Source organism: Pogoniulus pusillus, chromosome 37, assembly GCF_015220805.1.
Source record: "Pogoniulus pusillus isolate bPogPus1 chromosome 37, bPogPus1.pri, whole genome shotgun sequence".
In the NCBI taxonomy this organism is placed as follows: Eukaryota; Metazoa; Chordata; class Aves; order Piciformes; family Lybiidae; genus Pogoniulus; species Pogoniulus pusillus.
In genome coordinates this window covers 2161642-2187500 of record NC_087300.1, presented here as the reverse complement: position 1 = coordinate 2187500, position 25859 = coordinate 2161642, and the positions used below count along the sequence as shown (strand labels likewise).

At 57.1% G+C, this 25859-nt stretch overlaps 2 protein-coding genes across 3 annotated transcripts in view; both read right to left on the bottom strand.

Moving 5' to 3' along the window:
• TMEM54 (transmembrane protein 54) overlaps window positions 1–2573 on the bottom strand; it is a 3230-nt gene extending 657 nt beyond the window's left edge. Inside the window, exons 1-4 of one of the 2 annotated variants that reach the window (XM_064172583.1) lie at window positions 2048–2573; window positions 835–1028; window positions 215–274; window positions 1–90 (exon numbers count right to left, since the gene is read on the bottom strand). The exon at window positions 1–90 is cut by the window's left edge and continues 99 nt beyond it. In XM_064172583.1, the coding sequence (XP_064028653.1) occupies window positions 1–90; window positions 215–274; window positions 835–993 (309 nt within the window). In that variant the 5' untranslated portion in view covers window positions 994–1028; window positions 2048–2573. Of the gene's footprint in view, window positions 91–214; window positions 275–834; window positions 1029–1641; window positions 1844–2047 lie in introns of those variants that run through there. The other variant, XM_064172582.1, reaches the window with a different exon arrangement.
• A 669-nt stretch (window positions 2574–3242) lies between these two features.
• Window positions 3243–25859, bottom strand: part of RNF19B (ring finger protein 19B) — a 37796-nt gene continuing 15179 nt past the window's right edge. Inside the window, exons 2-10 of the mRNA XM_064172587.1 lie at window positions 25002–25713; window positions 16949–17154; window positions 12110–12254; window positions 11130–11292; window positions 10304–10418; window positions 9388–9528; window positions 7864–8071; window positions 5220–5351; window positions 3243–4087 (exon numbers count right to left, since the gene is read on the bottom strand). Of these exons, the coding sequence (XP_064028657.1) occupies window positions 3607–4087; window positions 5220–5351; window positions 7864–8071; window positions 9388–9528; window positions 10304–10418; window positions 11130–11292; window positions 12110–12254; window positions 16949–17154; window positions 25002–25582 (2172 nt within the window). The 5' untranslated portion in view covers window positions 25583–25713 and the 3' untranslated portion in view covers window positions 3243–3606. The remainder of the gene's footprint in view (window positions 4088–5219; window positions 5352–7863; window positions 8072–9387; window positions 9529–10303; window positions 10419–11129; window positions 11293–12109; window positions 12255–16948; window positions 17155–25001; window positions 25714–25859) is intronic.

Sequence of the window (25859 nt, the reverse complement as noted above, 5' to 3'; positions counted from 1 at the left end):
CAGCGTCAGCCCGATGGAGACGGCCATGCCCAGCAGGCAGGACAGGCAGCCCAGGCAGCTGCCGGCACTCAGGGTGAAAACCAACCACTTCTGCAGGAGGGCAGAGGAGAGGCAGCTCCATGAGGGAGACAGGACCATTCCCAGCCACCCAGCCAGGCTCCCTCCCGGGGGACAGCCCCTAGGTGAGGAGATGTGGTGGGCAGGGGGTGCTTACCAGGGCAGGAGGGGCGAGGTAGCGAGACAACATGAGGACAGCTATTCCACAGGAGATGGTCTGGGAGAAGAGTGGGGAGATCGGTGACACACGGTGCTTGCCCACCCCGGGGACGTTCTGGTCCCCTTTCCCTGCTGTTATTGCTCCTGCAAGCTCATCAGGCCAGGCTGGCATCGCGGGGGGCAGTGCTCCACCTCCCCCAGCCTCCACTACAGGTCCCTGAGCATTTAACCCCCTGGCATCCTGCTAAGAAGGCTATTTGGAGCAGGGAAGGGGACACAGAGCAGTGTCCATCCCATGTCCTCCTGCATCCATATCCTCCTGCATCCCACTCTGCATCCACAACACTTCCATCCTATACCCTCCTGCCTGATCTCTGAATCCACTCTGCATCCATCCTGCATCCTGCTGCATTCACATCACATCCATTCTGCATCCTACTCTGAATCCACACCACTTCCACCCCGTATCCTCTTGCATTTCACTCTGCATCCACCCCACATCCATCCTGCACCCTCCTGCATCCACGCCACACCTATCCTGCATCCCACATCCTGCCCACGCCGCATAGCCCTGCCTGCCTCCCATGCCCCTCGGTACCTCCCCCTACCCCGCGGTACCAGCAGCGCAGAGACGACGGAGGCGCTGTTGGCGACGGCGTACTGCAGGGAGATGGCATCTCGGGGGTTGACCACGAAGCGGAGGACGGTGCCGTGCACCAGGGCACCGGCGATGAAGTTGAGGTGCCCAGTAATGAGGAGGATGAGGCCAGTTTTCATGAGGACCCTTTGGTGGCTGCTGGGATCGAGGTAGCCTGAGAAGGAAGGGAGAGGAGAACTGGGTGAGGAGGCTGCAGGGTGTGGGGTGGCTGCCACCAAGCTGTGCCTCCTGCCTTGGCACCTCACTCAGCACAGGCATGGGGCATTTGGGGACAGCCCCAGAGGACGTGGCCCATGCTGGCAGAGGGATGAGGCAGGAGCTGATGTGGTGGCAGGCACCGGCAGCCCAGGTATGCAAACCACTGCTCCAGCAGGCTCTCCTAGCACTGGGGTGGGGGTGTGAGGCTGGTGGCCAAGTGGCCAGGCAGCCCTGATGGGGTTGGGAAGGTCCAAGGCTGCCCAGGACGGTGAGTAGGCTCTGACAGCTGCCCCTGAACAACAGCTCCAGCCCTGGCTCTTGGCACTGGGCACTGTGCACTGTGAGGTGCAGCAGCAGTGGGCACATTCTCCCAGCAGGATCCACCCCAGGACCACCCTCCTCATGCATCCACATGCTCATCATCACTGCTGAACCCCTCACCCCAGCCCAGCTCCTCTGCTCTCCTCCCTACCTGCCTCAGTTTCCCTGCAGGAGAGCAGTGCTGGAGGCACAGACAGGGCTGCCCCCCCCTTACCCCATCTCAGTTACCACAGCAGACCCAGACTCACCCACTTGGCACATCTTCACCAGGGCAGGTTCAGGCCATCAGAGCTCCTCGACGTCCCCTGACCCCAAAGCCTGCCCTGCCCTCAACCCCCAAGTCCATCAGGGTACCCACATGGGCAGGCAGGAGCTGGGCAAGGACCAGACCACTGCAGCCTCTCACCTGCTGCACCCCAGTGCCACTCCAGTGCCACACCAGTTCCTGTCGGACCAGCTCCCCAGGATGAGCCAAGAGATAGCTCCACCTTCCCCTGCCCCCACCCCTCTGCTCATCTTGCTGCTGATCCTGCTGCCATGCCGTGGCACGCTGAGCCGTGCCATGATGCCAGTCGGTGCCAATGCACCGTATCCTGCTGCCTCATCCTCTCCCACACCCATTCCCCTCTCCCCAGCACACTCAGGTCAGTCTACCCTAAAGCAACGGCAGCAGGCTGGGGTCTGGCCAGGCAGCTCCAAGGCTGAGGGTTTGGGAAGGGGCAGCCCCTCGGGGTGGGAATGCTGCTGGACCACGACGGGAACCATCAGGCACCTGGGATCAACCTGCAGGGAGAAAGGAAAGCAGAGGGGTCAGGGCTGGTGCTGACTCCCCAGGAGGTGGCTCAGAGGAGCCACTTTGGTGGCAATTACCCTAAGGAAGGCTACAGGAAAGTTACTGATGCCAAGAGACTGAGTGAGAGAGGTTGAGCACAGCAGCTTGCTGGGGTGGCTGGAGCTTTGCTCCCCCCAGAGGTGCTCTGGGGAGCCCTCCCTTGCTCACTGGGGATCCTCACTAAGCAACACTCTCTGCAGAGCTCACTGCAGATGTGAGGCACCCACAATTTAACTGCAGAGACACTGAAGCTTCCAGGATGGATCCAGGGAAGGGCTTGGCCCGGGGCTGGCTCCTGCCCTCTCACTGTAATAATAAGAGCCTGCCTGAGCCACCAGCCCAGTCCTCACCCTCCTCAGGTCCCTCACAGCCAGCAGTGCTGGGAACTGTGCTCAGCACAGCACCAATCCTCATCCTTCCTCTCTCCTAACCTGCACACAGCCCTGCTGCATGGAGAGGACACCTCTCTCCCTGCCACACTGTGGCCACCATGCACCATCCCCAAGGCCACTACAGCCAGAACAAGGCTGTCACACCCCACTTCGAGAGGCAGAAGAGCTGTCCCCATTTCCCTCATGCCTTGGGCTAGGGCAGAGCTCACAAAGGCTTGGGCAAAAGCAGCACACAAGTCCTGTGAGGAAGAGCTGAGGGAGCTGGGGATGTCCAGTCTTCAGAAGAGGAAGCTGAGGGGAGACTTCATCATCCTCTACCTCAGAGGAGGCTGGAGCCTGGTGGCACATGCAATGAGTGAAAGGAGAAGAGCAAACAGCCTCAGGTTGTGCCAAGGAAGGCTCAGGTTGGGAAACAGGAAAAACATCTCCACAGAAAGAGTCAAGCAGTGGCACAGGCTGCCCGGGGAGGTGGTGGAGTCCCCAGCCCTGGAGGCATTTCAAAGACTCGTGCATGTGGTGCTGAGGGCCTCTAGAAGGAGCAGCTGGCCTTGATGAGCTGCAAGGTCTCTTCCAAGCTCTCCAGATTCCCCCTGCACCTGTGGAAAGGAGGAGCTGGATGCAGGCGGAACGACAACCAGAGTCTTTATTCAAACAGTCCCTTAGGGTGGTTGCAGACATACAGACACACAGACATATTTACACTCTTACACACCTCACAGAGCCTGGACCAATAAATTAAAAACAAAAAGAGGGGGGGAAGGGCAGATTTGGGTGGTTTGGTTTCCTTTTTTGGTGTTGGGGTTGGTTTTTTTTTTTGGGGGGGGGCAGGGGGTGGTTGTTTTTTGGGTTGTTTTGTCATGTAAGAAACAGCAGCTCCCCAAGGCAAGGCTTGGTGGGGGCAGGGAGGGCAAACAGAAGCCAACATGGACACGACCCTGCCCCCAGGAGATGCAGTGACAGCGAGGCTGCTCCCCAAGCAGGAGCCCGCTTCATACTCTGGCTTCGATGCACTCCAGTTTGACCATTTCATCCAACCTGCAGCCCTCAGCTTGGGCACAGTGGCTCAGGGGGGCACTTGGGCTCTCAGCACCTCTAGCTTTGGGGGTGTGGGGGCAGGCTGCTGCAGTCTGAGCGTGGGGGGAGTCGCACTCGTCCGAGGTGAGGTCGGGCACATCGTCCGACTGGCTGTCCGAGCTCTCCAGGTCGCTGCGTATGCTCTCGGGCTGGGCCAAGGTGATGTCCCAGCTCTTGCTGCCACTGCAGTCCTTTTGCTCACAGTTTTGGTGTTTGCACCTCTGCTCCTGCTCACCGTCCTCCTCTTCCTCCTCCTCTTCCTCCTCTTCTTCCTCCTCGTTCTCTGCCATCTGAGTGTGGACGTGCAGGGAGTCCTCCGTGCTGCTGCCGCTGGCCAGCTGGTAGTGGCTGGGTTTGGCTTCGATGTCCACCTGGATCTCCATGTTATTGCACTCCCTGCAGAAACAGGCACCCTCTGTCACTGGGGGCTTTGACTGGCTCCCCACTGGGCACTGCATCACTGCAGCAGCAGGGTCATGTTTCCCAAATGCAAATGAGATGCTGCAGAGCATCTGGGAAAGGACAGCACTTGCTGCTGGATCTCCTGAGTCACAAAATCAAGCAGGTTGGAAGAGAGCTCCAAGCTCAGCCAGCCCAACCTAGCACCCAGCCCTGCCCAACCAACCAGACCATGGCACTAAGTGCCCCAGCCAGGCTTGGCTTCAACACCTCCAGCCACGGCCACTCCACCACCTCCCTGGGCAGCCCATTCCAGTGCCAATCACTCTCTCTGACAACAACTTCCTCCTAACATCCAGCATCAACCTGCCCTGGCACAGCTTCAGCCTGGGTCCCCTTCTTCTGGCCCTGGCTGCCTGGCAGCAGAGCCCAACCCCACCTGGCTACAGCCTCCCTGCAGGCAGCTACAGACAGCAATGAGCTCTGCCCTGAGCCTCCTCTGCTGCAGGCTGCACCCCCCCAGCTCCCTCAGCCTCTCCTCACAGGGCTGTGCTCCAGGCCCCTCCCCAGCCTTGCTGCCCTTCTCCAAACACCCTCCAGCACCTCAACATCTCTCTGCAATTCAGGAGCCCAGAACTGGACACAGCACTGCAGGTGTGGCCTGAGCAGTGCTGAGCACAGGGGCAGAAGCAGCTCCCTTGTCCTGCTGCCCACACTGCTCCTGAGCCAGCCCAGGATGCCATTGGCTCTGCTGCCCACCTGGGCACTGCTGCCTCCTCTTCAGCTCCTCTCTACCAGTTCCACCACGTCCCTTTCTGCCTCCCAAGAGCAGCCAGGACCAGCCCCAGGCTGAGGAGGAATTGAACTGGAAATCCCTGTGAGCAGCCTGGAACAGACCTTGAGGGTCCTGGGCTGCAGAGCCCCTCCTCGTCCTCCAAATTACATAAGGAAGCTGCTCCAAGTCGATCTCAGTGCAAAGTAAAAGGACCAATCCACTTGCCAGCTACAGCAGAGCTGTGCTGGTGTGACCCCAGCCATTCTACCACCCACACCAGCACCTCTCAGAGCAGAGATTCTTTTCCAGGTCAACCTCTACCACCTCTCTTTGCACCACCACACATCCTCCTACCTGTCCTGGGGGTTGTAGGAGCTGATGATGGAACCAGCCATGGCTCGGGTGCTGGCATTGTCACTGATAGCCCCCAGGCTGACTGAGTCCTTGGGGAAAATCTCCTTCTGGACATCTGCCTGAACTTCCAACCTGCAGGAGAGAAGAGGAAATCATAGAATGGTTTAGGTTGGAAGGGATCTCCAAAGCTCAGCCAGTTCTAACCCTCTGCCAGAGGCAGGGACACCTCCCACTAGAACAGGTTGCTCAAGGTCTCATCTGACCTGGTGCTGAACACCTGCAGGGAGGTTGTGGAGCACAGAGGCACCCAATGTGATCTTTGATCACAATGAGTGCCTCTGTGCTCCACAACCTCCCTGGGTAACCTGTGCCAGTGTCTCACCACCCTCACTGCAAACAACTTCTTCCTAGCATCCACTTTCAATCTCCCCTCTGCCAGCTCAAACCCATTCCTCCTCATCCTATCATGCCAAGACCTTGTCAATAGTCCCTCCCCAGCCCTCCTGTAGCACCCTTCAGATCCATTCCAAGGTCTCCTCCAAGCCTTCTCTTCTCCAGGCTGCACAGCCCCAACTTTCTCAGCCTGTCCTCAGAGCAGAGCTGCTGCAGCCCTCTCAGCATCTTCGTGGCCTCCTCTGCACTGGCTCCAACACTTCCATGTCCTGCTTGTGCTGGGGGCTGCAGAACTGCAGGTGGGGTGTGAGGAGAGCAGAGCCAAGGGGCAGAATCCCCTCCTTTGCTCTGTAGGCCCCCTTCAGATACTGGAAGGCTACTTAAAGGTCTCTTCAAAGCCTTCCCTTCTCCAGGCTCAAGTGCCCCAAATCATAGAATCAAACAGGTTGGAAGAGAGCTCCAAGCTCAGCCCAACCTAGCACCCAGCCCTGCCCAACCAACCAGACCATGGCACTAAGTGCCCCAGCCAGGCTTGGCTTCAACACCTCCAGCCACAGCCACTCCACCACCTCCCTGGGCAGCCCATTCCAATGCCAATCACTCTCTCTGCCAGGAACTTCCTCCTAACATCCAGCATCAACCTGCCCTGGCACAGCTTGAGGCTGTCCCCCCTTCTTCTGTTGCTGCTTGCCTGGCAGCAGAGCCCAACCCCACCTGGCTACAGCCTCCCTGCAGGGAGCTGCAGACAGCAATGAGCTCTGCCCTGAGCCTCCTCTTCTGCAGGCTGCACACTCCCAGATCCCTCAGCCTCTCCTCATAGAGCTTTAGATGGTCCCCATGGGGCACCACCCAGCCATGGAAAGCAGAGCAGGTCCCTGTGCTGGGTCTAATCCCAAGGGCTCCTCTGTTTTCACCTCACTTTGGGCTCCACTGAGGCAAACCCACCCTGCTTTCCATGACGAAGGTAAAGCTGTGCTGATGTCTATGACTCACTCTTATTCCTGGGAAGAACTGATCCCCACAGCTCCAGCACACTGCCATCATTGTCTCCTGGCTGCTGCATCAACACGTGGCTCTCATTATCCACCACCCTGACTCATGGGCAAGTTCAGAGGAAAACTGTGATGTCACCACCTGGCTTGGAAAGCAGTGACCCTGCTTGCTGTAGAGCCCAGGAGAAGAGGCAGGAAAGCCTCTAGGCTGGGATAAAAGGACTGGAAGATCACAGAATCAGAGAATGGTTTGGGTTGGAAAGGACCTCCAAAGGTCATCCACTGCAACTCCCCTGCACTCAGCAGGGACAGCCTCCACTACAGCAGTTTGCTCACAGCCTTACTGAGCATCACTTTGAAGATCTCCAGGGATGAGGCCTCAGCTACCTCCCAGGGCAACCTGCTGCAGTGTTCCAGCAGCCTCCTGCTGCAGAACTTGTTCCTCACAGCCAATCTCAATCTGCTCTGCTCTCATTTTAAACCATTGCCCTCATCCTGTCCCTGCAGGCCTTCAGGCACAGTCCCTCTGCAGCCTGCTTGTAGCCCCTTCAGGCACTGGAAGGCAGCTCCAAGGTCTCCCTGGAGCCTTCTCTCCTCCAGGCTGAACACCCCCAGCTCCCTCAGCCTGGCTTCATAGGAGAGGTCTTTAAGCAGGCCATGCAGGCATCTCTGTGCTGTTCCAAATTAACTTGAAGGATCAGCTCTGCATCTTGAAGGAGCTCAGCAGGGACACAGCCTTATCTTTTGTCCTCCTTGCCAGAGCCAGCCTAGCACTGGCTCCAGGAGCAGCCTGATCTGCTGGGACTGGCTAAGCTACAACAAACCAAGATGCAAAATTACAAGGTCACAACTCCCAAGTCAAAGAAGGATCACTCAGAGCCATGGAACTGTGGAACAGAGACTGGATTTGGTTGGAAAGAACTTTAAGATCCTCAAGTCCAACCATTCTCCACCAACACTGGTGCTAAACCCCTCAGCACCTCATCTCTGTGTCTTTTAAACCTCTCCAGGGATAAGCACTCAACCACCTCCCTGGGCAGCCTGTTCCAGTCTCTGAGCACCCTTCCAGTGAAGAAGTTTAATCAGATCTCCAACCCAAACCTCCCCTGGTGCCACTTGAGGCCATTCCCTCTTGCCTTAGCCACTGTTAGAAGAGAGAAGAGCTCTCCTGGAGAGCTCCTTAAAAAGAAACCTGCTCAGCCAACACAGCCCTTGGGAGCTCCTACCCTTTTCCTTGCTGTGGCCAGCAGTTCAGTTACCTGCTGTACTTCCCCTTGCCTCCAGAGAGGACCCCCCCACTCAGGGTGCCCCCCGAGAGGGCGGCGAAGCTGGCGGTCTCGCTGTAGTTGCCCTGCATGACGCTGAGCCCGTCGGTGGGGCTGCCGCTGGTGCTCAGCACGCTGGTTAGCCCCTCGATGCTGCTCTCCCCGATGCTGGGGTTCTTCAGGGCTCGCCAGGCGTCGGCCACTGCGGGGGAGAAGGGCACAGGAGCGGGGATCAGAGAGGGAAGCGTCGGCAGAGCTCTGGGGGAGACGGAGGGCAGAGCGCGGCTGCAGGGCAAGGAGGAGCTGAGATGCTGCTCTGAGCTGGGCAGCAGCAAAAGGCTGAAGGAAATCACAGGGTCAGAGGAGGGCAGGGACTGGAAGGGACCCAAAGAGATCATCCAGTCCAACCCTCCTGCCAGAGCAGGACCACACAGTCAAGCTCAGGGCACACAGGAACACATCCAGACAGGCCTTGGAAGGCTCCAGAGGAGGAGACTCCACAACCTCTCTGGGCAGCCTGTGCCAGGGATCTGGGACCCTTCCAGTTAAGAAGTTCCCCCTTGTGCTGAGCTGGAAGCTTCTGTGCTGCAGCTTTTGATGGAGCCATTAAATGACTGTTTCTGGCTAAACCAGAGCTGTTCACTGAATCCCAGAATGCCATGGCAGGGCTGGAAGGAACCTCTGGAAACTGAGTCCAACCTTCCTGCTAAAGCAGGTCACCTGCAGCAGCTTGCCCAGGATCACAATATCCAGGTGGGGTTGGAAGCTCTCCACAGAGGGAGATTCCACAGCCCCTCTGGGCAGCCTGCTCCAGGGCTCCAGCAACCTCACACCAAAGAAATTCCTCATCCAGGTCAGATGGAACCTCCTGGAAGCACAACAGGGATGTACTCCAGAGTGTCCTGGCTTCCAGTTTGTGCCCATTGCCCCTTGTCCTCTCACTGGGCACCAATCATAGAATCAAGCAGGTTGGAAGAGAGCTCCAAGCTCAGCCAGCCCAACCTAGCACCCAGCCCTGCCCAAACAACCAGACCATGGCACTAAGTGCCCCAGCCAGGCTTGGCTTCAACACCTCCAGCCACAGCCACTCCACCACCTCCCTGGGCAGCCCATTCCAATGCCAATCACTCTCTCTGACAACAACTTCCTCCTCACATCCAGCCTCAACCTGCCCTGGCACAGCTTGAGGCTGTGTCCCCTTGCTGAGTGCCTGGCAGAAGAGCCCAACCCCACCTGGCTAAGGCCCCCTTCTCTTTCCTCCCACCCTTTAGCTCTTGCTGAGCACTGATCAGATCCCCTCTGGGGCTGCTCTTCTCCAGGCTCAGCACCTCCTGGGCTCTCAGCCTTTGCTCCTCACAGAGCTGCTCCAGGCCCCTCAGCAGCTTTGGAACCCTCTCTGGCCTCTCCAGTAGCTGCTCCTCACTTAGGTAACAACAGGCAGACACTGATTTTAAGGCCCTCCACCATTTCATTCTGAGAGGTACTGACAGGCTCTTGCTTCCCCAGGTATCCTCTTACCTGTGATGGGTCCATCATCTTCATCAAACTCAATCTTCACCCCCTTTCCATTGGCAGTGCTGACTCCACAGCCCCCTCCTCGGCACAGTGAGATGGGCACGACGCCGTAGACGTAAGCCAGCATGATAGGGACACCAATACCTGGGAGCAGATGTGCAGAGTTAAGAGGAGCTTCAGGCTGAGCTGTGTTGGGCAGAGGCCTCTTTTGGGTAGGGAGTGACTCTTTCTCTGTTTGCAAAAGTTCCAGTTCACAGCTTTGCAGACAGAGAGTGGAGGACCCTCTGTTCATGCTGCTGCTGTGCAGGATGAGGGAACTCCAATTGCTCCAAAGCCTCAGATGAACCCCCCAAGATATCAGCCCCCAAACTACTGTGTGGGTAAGAAACAGCTCTGTGAGGCAAGAGACTCCATTATGGGTTGTGTCACAGGCAGCTGGAGCTCCAGACAAGCCCTGTGCTGACTCCAAGCCAGGTTAAGCACAGGAGGACATGCAGCACCCTGGATGTTAAGCAGAGATGTGTGCCCAGCAGAGCTCACAGCAGCAGCCTGGATGTGAAGCAGAGATGTGTGCCCAGAAGAGCTCACAGTAGCACCCTGGATGTGAAGCAGAGATGTGTGCCCAGCAGAGCTCACAGCAGCACTCTGGATGTGAAGCAGAGATGTGTGCCCAGCAGAGCTCACAGCAGCACTCTGGATGTGAAGCAGAGATGTGTGCCCAGCAGAGCTCACAGCAGCACTCTGGATGTGAAGCAGAGATGTGCCCAGCAGAGCTCACAGCAGCACCCTGGATGTGAAGCAGAGATGTGTGCCCAGCAGAGCTCACAGCAGCAGCCTGCAACCTGCCCTTTGACCACCCTCATCTCCTGTCCCAGTGACTGTTGGCTCACCAGCAGGGAAAGGGACTGTGCCCACTTACCAACACTGACAGCAGCAATGACTGGAGAGGCTATAACAGACAAGGTGACCCCTCCAGTGATGGCCAAGTTCCTCTTGTGCTTTGAGGTCTTCTTCCCCTCATACCTGCTGTGGATCTGACGGAAGGAGGAGCACCAGGTGAGAACAGAGCTTGGCCCTGAGCAAGCACCATCAGAGGGCATTGATAACCTCATGATCCCACAGCCCTGTCAGCTGCAGAAGCCCTTGAAGAACCTCATCCTGAGCAGAGCTCTCCTCACAGATCAGCCCTAGCAGGTGGGGCTGTGTTTAACTAAAAGCAGCAGCTACAGCAGGGTGCTGATGTCTCATTTTTTGCCTCTCAGCTGCTCTTTGTCAGCACAGACACAAGACAGCATCACACAGCTTGGGGCAGCAGGTCAGCAAAACACACAAGTGAGGTATGCCAATCGAAGTGCCCACTGCCCCACAGAGCCCATCATCACAGGCTGGCATCAGCCCCCTCTGCAAGTGCTCCTGACTTAAGCTAAAGGCACTGGTTTAAGCTAAACCCCACTCTTTAAGTGGGACCAGGCCTCCTCTCTAAGTGCTCCTGATTTAAGCTAAGGGCACAAGAGCAATGCAAAGGGCATCTGAGAGGACTTCAGCCCGGAGAGCTATCAGCCACCACCTTCCCTCTCCCCACACAAAGCCCAGTAGATAAGCCAAGCTTCACAAGAGACAACTGCCTCCTGGTTCTGGGAAGAGCTCCACCCTTGCTACCAGCCCCACCTTGGTGCTCAGATGCCCTGAAAAGACCTCAAAAGCCTCAGACCTCTCAGCTCCAACTTTCCACCCTCCACACTCACCTTCCTCCCAACGTAGACCGGGATGCCGATGACCATGGCGGGGATGGCGATGCCAGCAATGAGGGAGATGCCCACAGGAGCACCAATCAGTGTGCCCAGCTGCCAGAGGATCTTCTTCTTACGGCTCCATGGCTTTTTGCCCCAGAATGTACAGCCAGAGGGGCTTAAGGGGAGGAAACAAACCAAAGCTCCATCAACATCACATCAGCTCCTAAGCGTTCCCCAAAACCCCCAGCTCGACTTCAGCACGAACAGACCCCAGCACCAGGAAGATCATGGAATGGTTTGGGTTGGAAGAGACCTTCAGGATCATCTAGTTCCTACCTCCTCTCACCATGGGCAGGGATAGCTCCCACTAGATCAGGCTGCTCAAGGCCTTACCCAGACAGACAACACAGACAAACCAAAAAAGCTCTCCCCTCTTTTTCCTCACCAGGACTAATTTGCTCATCAGGGGGATTAGCACATCACTGGGACTGTGCTTAATATCCAGCATGCTAAGAGCTCCCAAATGCAATTCCCTCAGGAGAGGCCTTTCATGGTGTGAGGAACATCCTCCTACTACAACCTGGGGAGGAAGTTCAGCCCTTTGGGTCAGAAAGAAGAAAATCTGACAGACTGGAGAGGCAGGAGGACGAAAGGCTGCCCCACGAAGTCAACTCCTCCAAGCCAAGCTGTTGAAGGCCAGGTTGGACGAGGCCCTGAGCAAGCTGATCTAGTGGGAAGTGTCCCTGCCTATGGCAGGGGGTTGGAACTGGAAGATCTTTGGAGGTCTCTTCCAACCTAAACCATTCTATGCCCTTAAAAGTCTTTCCCACCCTTCCCCATCCCATGAGGCTCACGGCAGGGGGGTGAGGGGGGGCTGGATCCAGACAATCCTCACCCCAAACCGTTCTACCCAATCCACAGCTCTACAGGAGCAGGCTCAGAGGAGCCTTTGCTACCCACCCCCAGCCCATGCTGCTCCTCCTCCTCCCCACCTGAGGTAATGCAGGTCAGAGATCTCCTTCATGCAGAGCCAGCAGAACTCGCAGCCGCAGACGGCGCAGGTCATGTGGTTGCAGCTGCCATCGTTCATCTTGATGATGTAAGCACTGCAGCGTGGGCAAGGCTTGATGTCATCAGCTGCAGGGAGGAAGCAAGCCACTGAGTTGGGCTTTCTGCTCTGGCTAGGGGTGAAGAATCAGGGTTTGGGGCTCGTTATGGACCGAAAGCAAGGTGGGAGGAAGAGTGGATCTGTTAGAGGGCTCTGCAGAGGGACCTGGGCAGGCTGCACGGGGAAGAGAAAGGGAAGAGGAAGGGAAGGGAAGGAAAGGGACCTCAGAAACTACAGTTCAGTGCCAGGAGTTTTAACAAGGCCAAGTGCAGGGTTCTGCACTTTAGCCACAACAACCCCAAGCAGCACTACAGGCTGGGGACAGAGTGGCTGAGAGCAGCCAGGCAGAGAGGGAGCTGGGGGCACTGATAGGCAGCAACTGAACAGGAGGCAGCAGTGTGCCCAGGTGGCAAAGAAGGCCAATGGCAACCTGGGCTGGCTCAGGAGCAGTGTGGGCAGCAGGACAAGGGAGGTTCTTCTGCCCCTGTGCTCAGCACTGCTCAGGCCACACCTGCAGTGCTGTGTCCAGTTCTGGGCTCCTCAACTCAAGAGAGATGTTGAGGTGCTGGAAGGTGTTTGGAGAAGGGCAGCAAGGCTGGGGAGGGGCCTGGAGCACAGCCCTGTGAGGAGAGGCTGAGGGAGCTGGGGGGGTGCAGCCTGCAGCAGAAGATGAGACTCAGGGCAGAGCTCATTGCTGCCTGCAGCTGCCTGCAGGGAGGCTGTAGCCAGGTGGGGTTGGGCTCTGCTGCCAGGCAGCCAGCAACAGAAGAAGGGGCCACGGCCTGAAGCTGTGGCAGGGCAGGTTGAGGCTGGATGTTAGGAGGAAGTTGTTGTCAGAGAGAGTGATTGGCACTGGAATGGGCTGCCCAGGGAGGTGGTGGAGTCCCCATCCCTGGAGGTGTTTAAGGGGAGGCTGCACCATGGGGTTGGTTGTGCAAGGGTGCAGGGTGAGAAGAGAGCATTGATGAGGTGGATCACAAGACTCCAGACTGGTTTGGGTTGGAAGGGACCTCTAAAGGTCATCTAATCCAACACACACACACACAACCCCCCAGGCAGCAGGTTGCTCAGACCTCCAAACGACCTGACCTGGGATGTTTGCAGGGATGGGGCAGCTCCCACTGATCTGGACAGTGTCTCATACCCCTCATGGTGATGAATTTCCTCCCTCTCCCCAGTCTAAATCTCTCTCTTTTAGTTCAAACCATTGCCTCTTGTCCTGTCACAGCAAGCCCTGCTCAAAAGCCTGTTCCCAGCTTTCTTTAAGTCCTGCAAGGCCACCAGAAGGTCTCCCTGGAGCCTTCTCCAAAGCCATTTTTCTGGGCAGCAGTGGCTGAGAACAGTCACTTTTAGCACTTTATTTTGGCTCTGAGCAGGACTGTGCTGGTTTTGGGGTCAAGCCATGACAGGGAGGCACTCCAGAGCATGCTTCAATCCTGGAAACCAGTCATACCTGCCCCATGCTAGCCAAGGCAACAGCCTAAGAAGCAACCATTACTAAATCACTCCACTGAGGTGATTCATGAGCCAAGAATGACAGAATAATCAGGACAAACTCCAAACCTCCCTTCCAGAGCAGCCCAAAAGGGCAGGGAGCCTTCAGCCACGCATGGGAACCCAGTGCAGAGGCTTTGCAGCACCCAGTTTGCTGCTGGCAGAGCAGGATAAGGCTCCTTCAGCTCTCCCTTCACTCAAGTGTCATCTGCTCCCAGTTATGCAATGGCTGCAGGGTGGCTCAGGGCTTTGCTGGCAGCCTCTGCAACCTTCCACAACGTGAAGCCCAGCTGCTGAGACCAGCTGGCACCTCTTTCATCACTACAGGGAGGCCAGCAAGAGCAGGGTGGGGAAAAACTCCCCTTCAGTGGCCAAAGGCTAAGCTCTTCCTGGCAGGAATCAACTTTGGGGAAAAGGAAGGAAGGGAAAAGGAAGGAAGGGAAAAGGAAGGAAGGGAAAAGGAAGGAAGGGAAAAGGAAGGAAGGGAAAAGGACCTCAGAAACTACTTATTTATTTGGCTTGCTGGTTTGATGTCCATGATCAGGGTCCTCTAACCAGGGCATGTTGAACCTCCACACACCACCAAGCCACCTCTGAACCACTCATGGATTCCAAGTAAGCACAGTATCCTCTCAGCTCCACCAGACAGCATCATCTCAGCTCCAGACAGAGAAGGAAAACCAGGGTGTTTTGTTGGGGGGCAGAACTATGAAATGGCCTCAGTGCTCAATCCCAGCCCCAGTGCAGATCTTTGTAACAAACCTCAACTCTGCAGCCCCAGAAGCTCCTAGCAGGCAGTGCAGGAGCCTCTGGGTTGGCACTGTTTCTATGCCTGACACTACTAACACCAGGCAGCAGCATGGATGCTACTTCTTCCTACCACAGCAGAGAAAATCTGCAGCTGCAAGGGTTAAAACAAAAAGGTGCCTGTTTGTTCAAGGTTTAGAGCAGCAAGAAGCAAGATGAAAGGAACCACAAAGCCTGGCCAGGGCGGATGAGCTGCTGTGATGCTGAAGGACCCAAAGCTACAGATCTGCTTGGGAGTTTTGCAGGGGCCCATCAGAATTTGTTCTAAAAGCACAGGAGGAGGGGAAATGACTCCTGAGTGTCTTGGGGAGGGTCACCCCATGCTCCAAACTACCCCCTCAGTGGAGATGGAGGAGGGTTTTGCTTTTTTTGAGAGCAAACCAGAGGAGAAATTTAAATCCTCACCACTTAGATTTCATTCCTAGAGCTGAAATGGTAAACACCATGAACAATCCCCCCCCAGCTTTGGAGAGACAAAGCTGCATGGCTGTTAGGGGAAAGAAATAGAACCACAGAATCAGGCAGGTTGGAAGAGAGCTCTGAGATCAGGAAGCCCAACCTAGCACCCAGCCCTAGCCAACCAACCAGACCATGGCACTAAGTGCCCCAGCCAGGCTTGGCTGCAACACCTCCAGCCACACAGACTCCACCACCTCCCTGGGCAGCCCATTCCAATGCCAATCACTCTCTCTGACAACAACTTCCTCCTCACATCCAGCCTAGACCTGCCCTGCCACAGCTTGAGGCTGTGTCCCCTTCTTCTGTCCCTGGCTGCCTGGCAGCAGAGCCCAACCCCACCTGGCTACAGCCTCCCTGCAGGCAGCTGCAGGCAGCAATGAGCTCTGCCCTGAGCCTCCTCTGCTGCAGGCTGCACCCCCCCAGCTCCCTCAGCCTCTCCTCACAGGGCTGTGCTCCAGGCTCCTCCCCAGCCTTGCTGCCCTTCTCTGGACACCTTCCAGCACCTCAACATCTCTCTTGAATCGAGAAGCCCAGAACTGGACACCTCCAAAGTCAGGGCCAAGTAGAAAGAGGTTGTCTGTTCAGGGTTTAGATCAGCAAGAAGCAAGATCTGGCTGCTGGAGCCTCTTCAGCTGCACCAGGCAGCAGTGATGTCCCATTCCAGGGCACCAACATCTTCCTGCTTTGACAGTGATGGTGGAGGGATGGAGTTAAAAACTTTTAGGCTGAATAAGCAGATAATGAACTGCTCTGCAAACAGGCTAACGACAGTGGAAGGGTTCCAAGAGTAAAGGACAGAGTGACCTCAAAGGTGAAAAGCACCAGAAACAAGATGCAGGAATTAAAGAGACCTACAGACAGCAAAGTTCTTCTGTAGATAAGGCCTCACTCTGACTCCTTTACATCAAGCAGAGACAGATATGGAGAAAGACCAAAAGTAGAGGTCTAACTGCTTCACAAACAAAAGAGCAGCACTGAGTAACCAAAGCCAACCACAGAGTGTCAGGGGCTGGAAGGGACCTCTGGAGATTATCCAGTCCAGGATCCCACAGGAATGCACCCAGATGGGTTTTGAAAACTCAGTCCCACCCAGACTCAATATGGACCTGGGCAGCCTGATCCAGCTGGAGGTGCTCCTGCTGACTGCAGGGGGGCTGCACAAGATGCCTTTTGAGAGTTCATTCCAGCCAATGCAATCTGTCAAGCCCTCTGCTACAGCAGCAGCAGCAGCACCTGCAGCAGCTTGTCCAGGGCACAGTGGTCGGGGGCAGGTGGAAGTTTGCCAGAGGAGGAGACTCAACAACCTCTCTGGGCAGCCTGCTCCAGGCCTCCAGCACCCTGATAGCAAAGAAGTTCCTCCTCTTGTTCAGGTGGCACCTCCTGGGTTGCAGTTTGTGCCCCTTGCCCTGGCAATGAGCACCACTGAGAGGAGCCTGGCCCCATCCTCTTGGCCTCCACCCTTTAGATCTTACTGAGCACTGAGCAGCCTGCTCCAGAGCTCCAACTCCCTCACAGCAAAGAAATCTGTCCTCATGTTGAGGTGGCACCTCCTGGACTGCAGTTTGTGCCCCTTGCCCTGGCAATGAGCACCACTGAGAGGAGCCTGGCCCCATCCTCTTGGCCTCCACCCTTTAGATCTTGCTGAGCACTGAGCAGCCTGCTCCAGAGCTCCAACTCCCTCACAGCAAAGAAATCTGTCCTCATGTTGAGGTGGCACCTCCTGGACTGCAGTTTGTGCCCCTTGCCCTGGCAATGGGCACCGCTGAGAGGAGCCTGGCCCCATCCTCTTGCCCCCCACCCTTTAGATCTTACTGAGCGCCGAGCAGCCTGCTCCAGAGCTCCAGCAGCCTCACAGCAAAGAGGTGTGCCGAGGTGGCACCTCCTGTGTGCCAGCCTGTGCCCGCTGTTGCCTGCCCTTGCTGCTGGGCCCCAGTGAGAAGAGGCTGAGGGAGTGACTGCTTACCTGGCCCAGACTCCTGCCCGTAGCTGAGGCCGGACGTGTGCTTGGTGCGGGCGCGCAGGCTCTGTGCCCGCTGCTGCCGAGCCATGTCGCAGGTCTGGTTGGGATGCCAGATCTGCTTGCAGTGGTAGCAGAACTCCGTCTGGCAGCCTTCCCTCTCGCAGGTCAGCTTGGGGCAGCTGGCACAGCCGTAGGCGATCACTGCATAGCTACGGGAGGAAGACAGCAGGGCCGTGAGGAGAAGACAAAGCTAAGCCAGCCAGAGGCACCGAACCCTCCGGGCTCAGCCTGCCCTGGGTGCCACAGGAGGCTGCTGCTGCTCGGAGAGCTGTGGCCATCTGCCGGTGGAAGAGCCACGGCCGTGAGCCTGCAGGCAGCGCTGAGCCTCTGCCCCCGGAGCCTGCAGCAGCCTTTTGCTCCGTTCAGTACCGAATCTGAGACTCGGAGAACCGAGGACTGGGCTGGGTTGGAAGGGACCTTAAAGCTCATCCAGTTCCAAACCCTCTGTGCCACAGGCAGGGACACCTCCCACCAGCCCAGGTTGCCTCAAGGTGGTATCCAACCTGGCCATGAACAGCTCCAGGGAGGGGGCATCCACAACCTCCCTGGGCAGCCTGTGCCAGTGTCTCACCACCTTCACTGATGGCTCTTACAGAGTGGCTTAAGCCCATCTCATTTCTGCTCTCTCTCCATGCAGCCACCTGCACTCTGGACAAACTCCTGCTTGCTCCAGTCAGTGGCCTGCCATTAGCAGTGCTAGCAGCAGGTGAACTGGGGCAGATCCCTCCTCCAGGGAGAGCTTGCAGAAGTGAATTCCCTCCCCAGTAACTGCTGGCAGTCCAGTTTGCACAGAGCAGATGTGTGACACCCAGGGTGTCCTCCTCACAGCTGGCAGCTCTGAGGGCACTGGGGCTGCTTAACCTGGAGAGGAGGAGGCTCACACTGAGTACACAACAGTGTAAGCAGCAGCACCACCAAGCAGTGCTTTAGGAAAGATGATCAGAGGGTTGGAGCAGCTCTGCTATGAAGACAGGCTGCAAGGATCATGGAGAAGGCTCTGGGGAGACCTTAGAGCTGCATTTCAGTGTCTGAAGGAAACCTACAAGAAGGCTGGGGATGGATTGGGGTCTCAAAGGTCTTTTCCAACCTGGTTAATGCTGTGACTCTGTGAGAGGTTAAATGCAAACAGATGGATTGACATGCAATAGTGAATGCCAGTAAACAGTGCAGCCTCAATGGTGGCGTGTCTGACAGGCACCCACAGACAAGGTGAATCTCAAAAAGGCTCTTGGACTTCTGGAATTCCTCCTTTCCTCATGGGAAGGGCGATTAGGCACTGTAACAGACTGCCCAGGGAGCTGGGGGAGTCACCAGCCCTGGAGGTCTTTGAGAAAAGATTGGCTGTGGCACCTGGTGGCATGGGTTAGCTGATGCTGTGCTGCTAGGCTGGACTCCATCTCAGAGGTCTTTTCCAGCCTCAACGACTCTGTGGTGATAGGATGATGCAGGGTTCTGCACTTTGGCCATAACAACCCCAAGCAGCACTACAGGCTGGGGACAGAGTGGCTGAGAGCAGCCAGGCAGAGAGGGAGCTGGGGGTGCTGGGAGAGAGGAGCTGCAGAGGAGGCAGCAGTGCCCAGGTGGGCAGCAGAGCCAATGGCAGCTCAGGAGCAGTGTGGGCAGCAGGACAAGGGAGGTTCTTCTGCCCCTGTGCTCAGCACTGCTCAGGCCACCCCTGCAGTGCTGTGTCCAGTTCTGGGCTCCTCAACTCCAGAGAGCTGCTGAGGTGCTGGAAGGAGTTGAGAGAAGAGCAGCAAGGTTGGGGAGGGGCCTGGAGCACAACCCTATGAGGAGAGGCTGAGGGAGCTGGGGGTGTGCAGCCTGCAGAAGAGGAGGCTCAGGGCAGAGCTCATTGCTGCCTGCAGCTGCCTGCAGGGAGGCTGCAGCCAGGTGGGGTTGGGCTCTGCTGCCAGGCAGGCAGCAACAGAAGAAGGGGCCACAGCCTGAAGCTGTGCCAGGGCAGGTTGAGGCTGGATGTGAGGAGGAAGTTGTTGTCAGAGAGAGTGATTGGCATTGGAATGGGCTGCCCAGGGAGGTGGTGGAGTGGCCGTGGCTGGAGGTGTTGAAGCCAATCCTGGCTGGGGCACTTAGTGCCATGGTCTGGTTGGTTGGGCAGGGCTGGGTGCTAGGTTGGGCTGGCTGAGCTTGGAGCTCTCTTCCAACCTGCTTGATTCTATGAGTGGCAACGTCTTGAAACTGGAGCAGGACATCAGGAGGAGGTTCTGCACTATGAGGGTGGTGAAAACTGGAACAGGTTGCCCAGGGCTGTGGTTGAGGCCCTGTCCCTGGAGACATTCAAGATCAGCCTTGGCAGCCTGCTCTAGCTGGATGTGTCCCTGCAGACTGCAGGGTGGTTGGACAAGATGCCCTTTGAGAGTCCCTTCCAACTCAGTGCCATCTCTGAAAGCTGACTTACAGCCACCTCAGACGAGGTTGTTCCCACTGGCAGGGGCTGAACTGAGTGATTCCAGCAGTGCCTCCCAGTGCTGCACCACCACCGTGGCCAAGGGGGGGTTTGTTGTGCCTCCTCAGTACTTCTGTTAGTGGCCAGAGGAGAATAACTCCCAGTCAAGGGTTTATATTTGGAGTCAGTGTAGCTCTGGTTGTATGGCTGCTTCTGAGAGGCAGCAGCGTGAGAACTGCTGAATGTGTCACACCAGAGTGATTCATACCCCGTGGGAGTTTTGAGCAACTTCATCCTGCCAGGGTACAACAGAATGGCCAAAGAAACAACATCCCCGCGCCCAGCCCGGGACCCACCACCACAGGGGCTCCTCCTGCACCAACAGCTGCACCCTCCTGCTTGGGAAAGTCAGTTTTGGAGGAGAGATGGGATAGAATCATGGCCCTCTAAGGTACTTCAGTCCAACCAGCAACCCAACACCACCATGGCCACAGGTTTCTTGAACACCTCCAAGGTTGGGGACTCCAGCACCTCCCTGGGCAGCCTGTGCCAATCCCTGACCACTCTGGCAGCAAAGAAATGTTTCCTGACATCCAACATAACTCCTCATTGGCACAAATTCAGGCCATTTCCTCTCCTATCACCTGCTACTAGGGAGCAGAGCCCAATCCTCCAGCCTCCTTTTGTGGAGTTGTAGAGAGCAATGAGGTCTCCCCTCAGCTTCCTCTTCTCCAGACTACACAACCCCAGCTCCTTCATCTGCTCCTCACAAGACTTGTTCTCCAGACCCTTCACCAGCCTGGGTGTTTGGGTGGGACAAACTTGACCCACATTGGCTCCTGCACACCTTAGCTAGGGAAAAATCCCACTAAGCATCCTTACCCTGCCACCACCACACCACTAAAGACCTACCCTTGGCCAAAACAAAGAGCAGCTCCATCTGCCCAGCTGGATGACCAACATGTGGCCTCCCTTCACCTGAGCTTGGACACAGCACAGCTGCTTCCAGGCTCAAATCCAGCAGAGAAAAGAGGAAACTTAGGAAGAAATTCTTCAGTAGGAAGGTGGTGAGACTCTGGAGTGGGTTGCCCAGGGAGGCTGTGGGTGCCTCCTCCCTCGGGGGTCTTCAACACCAGGTTGGCTGAAGGCCTTGAGCAGCTGAGTCTAGTTGAGAGGTGTCCTTGCCCACAGAGGGGAGGTTGGAGTAGATGATCTCTGGAGTCCCTTCCAACCCAAGCCATTCTCTGATTCCTTCTCTACTAACAACAATGAGCACCTCCCCAAGACCCCAGAGCCTCACTTCCAGCCCACCCTTTAGACAGCTGTGAGCTGCCTCCGGCCCTCCTCCTGCAGCTCTGCAGGTGTCAAGAGCCTCACCAGTTGCCTCAGCCTCATTCACCAAGCTCAACCTACACATGCTGGGGAGGCTGGAGTAGATGATCTCTGGGGTCCCTTCCAACCCAAGCCATTCTCTGATTCCTTCTCTACTCACTAACAACAACAAGCACCTCCCCAAGACCCCAGAGCTTCGCTTCCAGCCCACCCTTTAGACAGCCGCAAGCTGCCTCCACCCCTCCTCCTGCACCTCTGCAGGTGTCAAGAGCCTCACCAGTTGCCTCCATCTTCATGCACCAAGCTCAACCTCCACACAGCTCCTGCTCCTTTAAAGGTTCTGTTCTTTTCCCCCACAGCCTGCGTGTGACAAACGCTCCACAGCGACGCTGCCACCGGTTGTAGCGAGGGGGAAAAAAAAGCAACCACCACAAGAAGAAGAAAAAAGCAAAGCTGCAAACATAGGGAAATGATTCGTGGTGTGCCTGATGGCGCATCAATTGACCAGGGTTGCCATGGCAACACGCACAGGGCTTGTGTTGATCCTCATCCTCCTCCTCCTCCTCTTCCCCAGCAGCTCTTTCATTTACGAAAGCCTGCGGAAGGAGCAGGATGCTGCATGCCACACACCCAGGGGGCTGGCCACAGCAAGCCCCTTGCTGCTGTGTCCTGATGACAGAAGTAATAAATGGAGGGCACTGAAATTTCCTGATTTCCTACTTTAAAGGGGAAAAAAAAGGGAATGCTTTCAGGTTGTAGCACCTCTGAAGGTGTCAATATTGGGGGACTTGGCCTCGGTCGTGTCGCAGCTCAGCCAGATGCTTGGAGCAGCTCTGCTATGGGGACAGGCTGAGGGAGCTGGGGTTGTTGAGGCTGGAGAAGAGAAGACTTCAGGAGGACCTTAGAGCTGCTTTCCAGTGCCTGAAGAAATCCTCCAGAAAGGCTGCAGAGAGACTTTCATGAGCGTGTCTAGAGACAAGAGGGAATGGTTTGAAGCTGAGGCACAGCAGGGTTAGAATGGAGCTGAAGAAGTTCTGCAGTATGAGGGTGGTGAGACCCTGGAAGAGGTTGCCCAGAGAGGTTGTGGATACCTCCTGCCTGGGGGTGCTCAAAGCCAGGTTGGATGAGGGTTTGAGCAGCTGAGTCTAGTTGAGAGGTGTCCCTGCTCATGGCAGGGAGGTTGGAGTGGATGATCTCTGAGGTCCCTTCCAACCTGAGCCATTCTAGGACCCTGCAATTATTTGAATCATAGAATTAAGCAGGTTGGAAGAGACCTCCAAGCTCAGCCAGCCCAACCTAGCACCCAGCCCTAACAATCAACTAGACCATGGCACTGAGTGCCCCAGCCAGGCTCTTCTTGAACACCTCCAGCCACGGCCACTCCACCACCTCCCTGGGCAGCCCATTCCAATGCCAATCACTCTCTCTGCCAACAACTTCCTCCTAACTTCCAGCACTTCCTCCTAACATCCACCTAGCTGAGCTTTAAAGGTCCCTTCCAACCCAAACCATTCTATGACTTTATGACTTTATTAGCACGTCTTTGCACCTTAAGAACTGACTGAACCATTCTAGGCATGGATGTCCATCACCTGCAGCTACCTCACCCCTTCAAACACCACCCACAGCCTAAGCAAGGGGGACCAGGGCTTTCCTGGCCACACAGACAGGCACAGCACCCTGGAGGTGCTCAAGAAACACGTGGACATGGCACTCCAGGACGTGACTTAACGGCCGTGGTGATCTTAGGCTGAAGGTTGGACTCGATGACCTTAGAGGTCTCTTCCAAGCCAAACGATTCTGTTCCTGTGCTGCCCCCTCGGCGGTGGGTGCCAGCCAGCGCCGCGCACGGCTGCGTGCCCAGCCCCACGCTCAGGCGGTGTACACCAGCACTACTACGGAGGGGAAGCCCGTTGTAAATAATTCATGGCCTGACTGTACAGACGCGGGAGCTGCCTGGGAAGAATGAGCAGGGTGATTAATTCCTCGCTCTGCCGGAGGGCTGCTTCCAACAGCCTTTGTTCCACTGCTCCAGACGCAGCAGCAGCAGCAGCGCTGCTCCACCAGAGCCGCCTGGGCTCCAACAGCCCCACTCTCACTCCTGGGAGCTCAGAGGATGGGAGAATCGTTTGGTTAGGGGAAGACCTCTAAAATCATCGAGTCCACCCACTGAGCTAACCCACCGTGCCCACCCTGACCTCGCCCTACAAACTGGTTAAACCGGGAGGAGGCTTTTGCTCGCCCCGAGTGCTGCGTGACACCAGGCTGCACAAACCAACAGCTGGATCATAGAATTAAGCAGGTTGGAAGAGACCTCCAAGCTCATCCAGCAGCCCATTCCAACGCCAATCCCTCTTTGTGAAGAACTTCCTCCTAACATCCAGCCTGAACCTCCCCTGGCACAGCTTGAGGCTGTGTCCTCTTGATCTGTTGCTGGTTGCCCGAGAGAAGAGCCCAACCCCATCTGGCTACAATCTCCCTTCAGGTAGCTGTAGACAACAATGAGCTCTGCCCGGAGCCTCCTCTTCTCCTAATATCCAGCCTATACCTCCCCTGGCACAACTTGAGACTGTTCCCTCTCGTTCTGCTGCTAGTTGCCTGGCAGAAGAGGACCAGACTCAGGCTGGGTGACTGTCAAAGAGGCAACGCCCTCCTGGCCCTGCCAGGGCTGGCTCCTTCCAACCAGACAACTCTGGGTGACGTAGATGGCATTGACACCTTATCCTGGGCACAGATAAGTATCACAGCAGCCAAAGAGCTGAGATTCAGTCAGCAGGAACCGGATTTTCTCTCGCTGGTTAACAGCAGGGGCCATTCCCTCTGGCATTGTTCCGTGGGCAGTGCAACCTGCCCTGCCTCCCAGCGCTGGCTGAAACACCGAGATCCAGCAGTCAGTTTTGCTTCAGAAAGGGGCAAAGCTGCTGTTCATTATGAAGGTTGCCACCTAAAGAGACCAGCCCTGTTCAGAGGTGGGTAACCTGAGCCAGCTTCCCCCATTTGCATAGGAGGGTAATTACACTCTCTGATTAAATCTTCACTATCCTCCCACCACGCTTTCCGTTCTCACTACCAGGTCAGACTTTCCTTTCATGTTCTTGTTACCCAAAATTGCCATCCAAGCCCAGCTCTAAGCTTAAACTTCACAGCACTTCTCTCCGTTTCCTGAACAAAGCCCTTTTTCCAGGCAGCTTTGGCTTCTGCCCAAACGGAAACCCGACAGAGCTCGTTTGAAGGAAAGGAGAAGAGAAAATGAAAGCAAGACACAGATAGCTACAAAGTCATCAAGCTTGGCTGGGCTGGCTCTGACCAGACAGGCATTTCCCTCACTGAAAGAACGGAGAGTGAGTCAACATCCCTCCCCTGTGCCATGCATTCAGATCCTCACTGGCAATAAGTGACCAGTTACGGTTCCTTCTTCCCCTCCGTGGAAGCTGCAGGGGGTCCCCTTGCACTGTCCCCAACGCTCCCAGTGACACACACGGGCAGGGAACTCCACGCTTCCCACTTGCACAGAAGAAAGAAGCTTTCTTCGAACCTGGGGAAACAATGGAGCAGCTAAACCCCCCTTCAGGTCCTGTCACTCAGACTAGGGTTTGTCTGTCTGTCTTTCCACGTTCTCCAAGGTCAAATCCTGGTGCTCTAGGGAGGTAGTCAGGATAGGTGGACTGTGACTTTGGTCATCAACTGTCCTGAAGAGACTGCTGACAAGCAGGTAAAAGGGACACCTCCAGTGAGGGCTCTCCATGGGGCTCGGCAGGACCAGGAGTGTCTATCGGCAGCACTCGACTGCGGGTGAGATGCCCTTCCTTGGGACCCAGGTGGGGACAGGCAGCAGCCCGGCAAGGTAGTGGGTGGGATCGCATTCCCAGGACCTGTTGGGGATGAGGAGAATCCTACTGGGATGGTTGGTCCAGGATGCCCTGCTCGGCTGTCCTGCTGGGGACGAGTGACACGCTATGGGCACAGTGCGTCCCACCCTGTGGTAGAACTTGCTGGGGATGAGTAGCACCCCACTAGGGTAGGGGTCTTCCTTCCCCGAGCCATCCCAGGATGGATGAACGAGACATCACCCTATGGGGACAGCGAGTCCCCCCCTCCTCAGGCTGTCACAGGATGGCGAGGGCAGCACCCTAGAGGGACAATGAGCTCCCATCTCCTGAGGATGGAGAGGGCAGCAACCTACGGAGACAGGGAGTCCTCCCCAAGACTTGTCCACAGAGCAGCACGCCAGCAGGACGCCGTATGCCTCCCGGTACTCACCCGCAATCGGGGGCCGGGCACCAGCGGCAGTCGGGGTCGGCGGCGAGGCAGCGGCGGAGCATGAACTCCTCGTACTTGGCGACGAGGTGCGGGGAGTCGCGGAGAAGGCGGCGGATGTCGGCGGGGTTGAGGCGTTCGCTGCACTCAGGGCAGCAGATGTTGATGCGGGACTCGGTGATCTCGATGCGGAGGTACTGCCGCAGGCAGGCCCCGCACGACCGGTGCGGGCACGACAGCAACCGCGGGGCGTTCTCCGCCGGCTGCCGCACCAAGCACAGCGGGCATTCCAGCTCCTCTTCGCCGCCAGCCTCTGGGACCACCGGCGCTTCTTCAGGGGGAGGAGGCGGAGGAGGAGGCGGCGGCGGGGGCGGCGGGGCCGGTGGAGCGGCGGGAGGCGGCAGCGAGGCTGCAGGAGGTGGTTCTGCTTTAGCGCGGCGGCGGCTGCCCGCGGCAGAGGCGGCGGCGGCGGAGAAGACGCTCTGGAAGGAGAGGCGGCGGCGGCGACCAGGCTTCGGGCACTTGGCGGCGGCCGAGTGGATGGAGGAGGAACGCGGCGACTCGGAGTCCCGTTCCGAGCCCATGGCTCCCGGGCTGCTGAAGCAACGGCTGCCGCTCAACGCTGTCCGGCCACGGCGGGGTCCGGGCGGCGGAGCAGTGCTGTGTGAAGGTCGTTCCCAGGGGCTCCGAGGCTCCGGACGCTATCTCCACCGCACTGCAACGACAGCGGCCCCGGAGCCGAGTGAGTGAAGCACCGCACCCGCCCCGCCCGCCCCTGCGCGCCCGCCCCGCCCCCGCCCCCGCCCCGCCCCCGCCCCGCCCCCTGCGCGCACGCCCCGCCCCCTGCGCGCACGCCCCGCC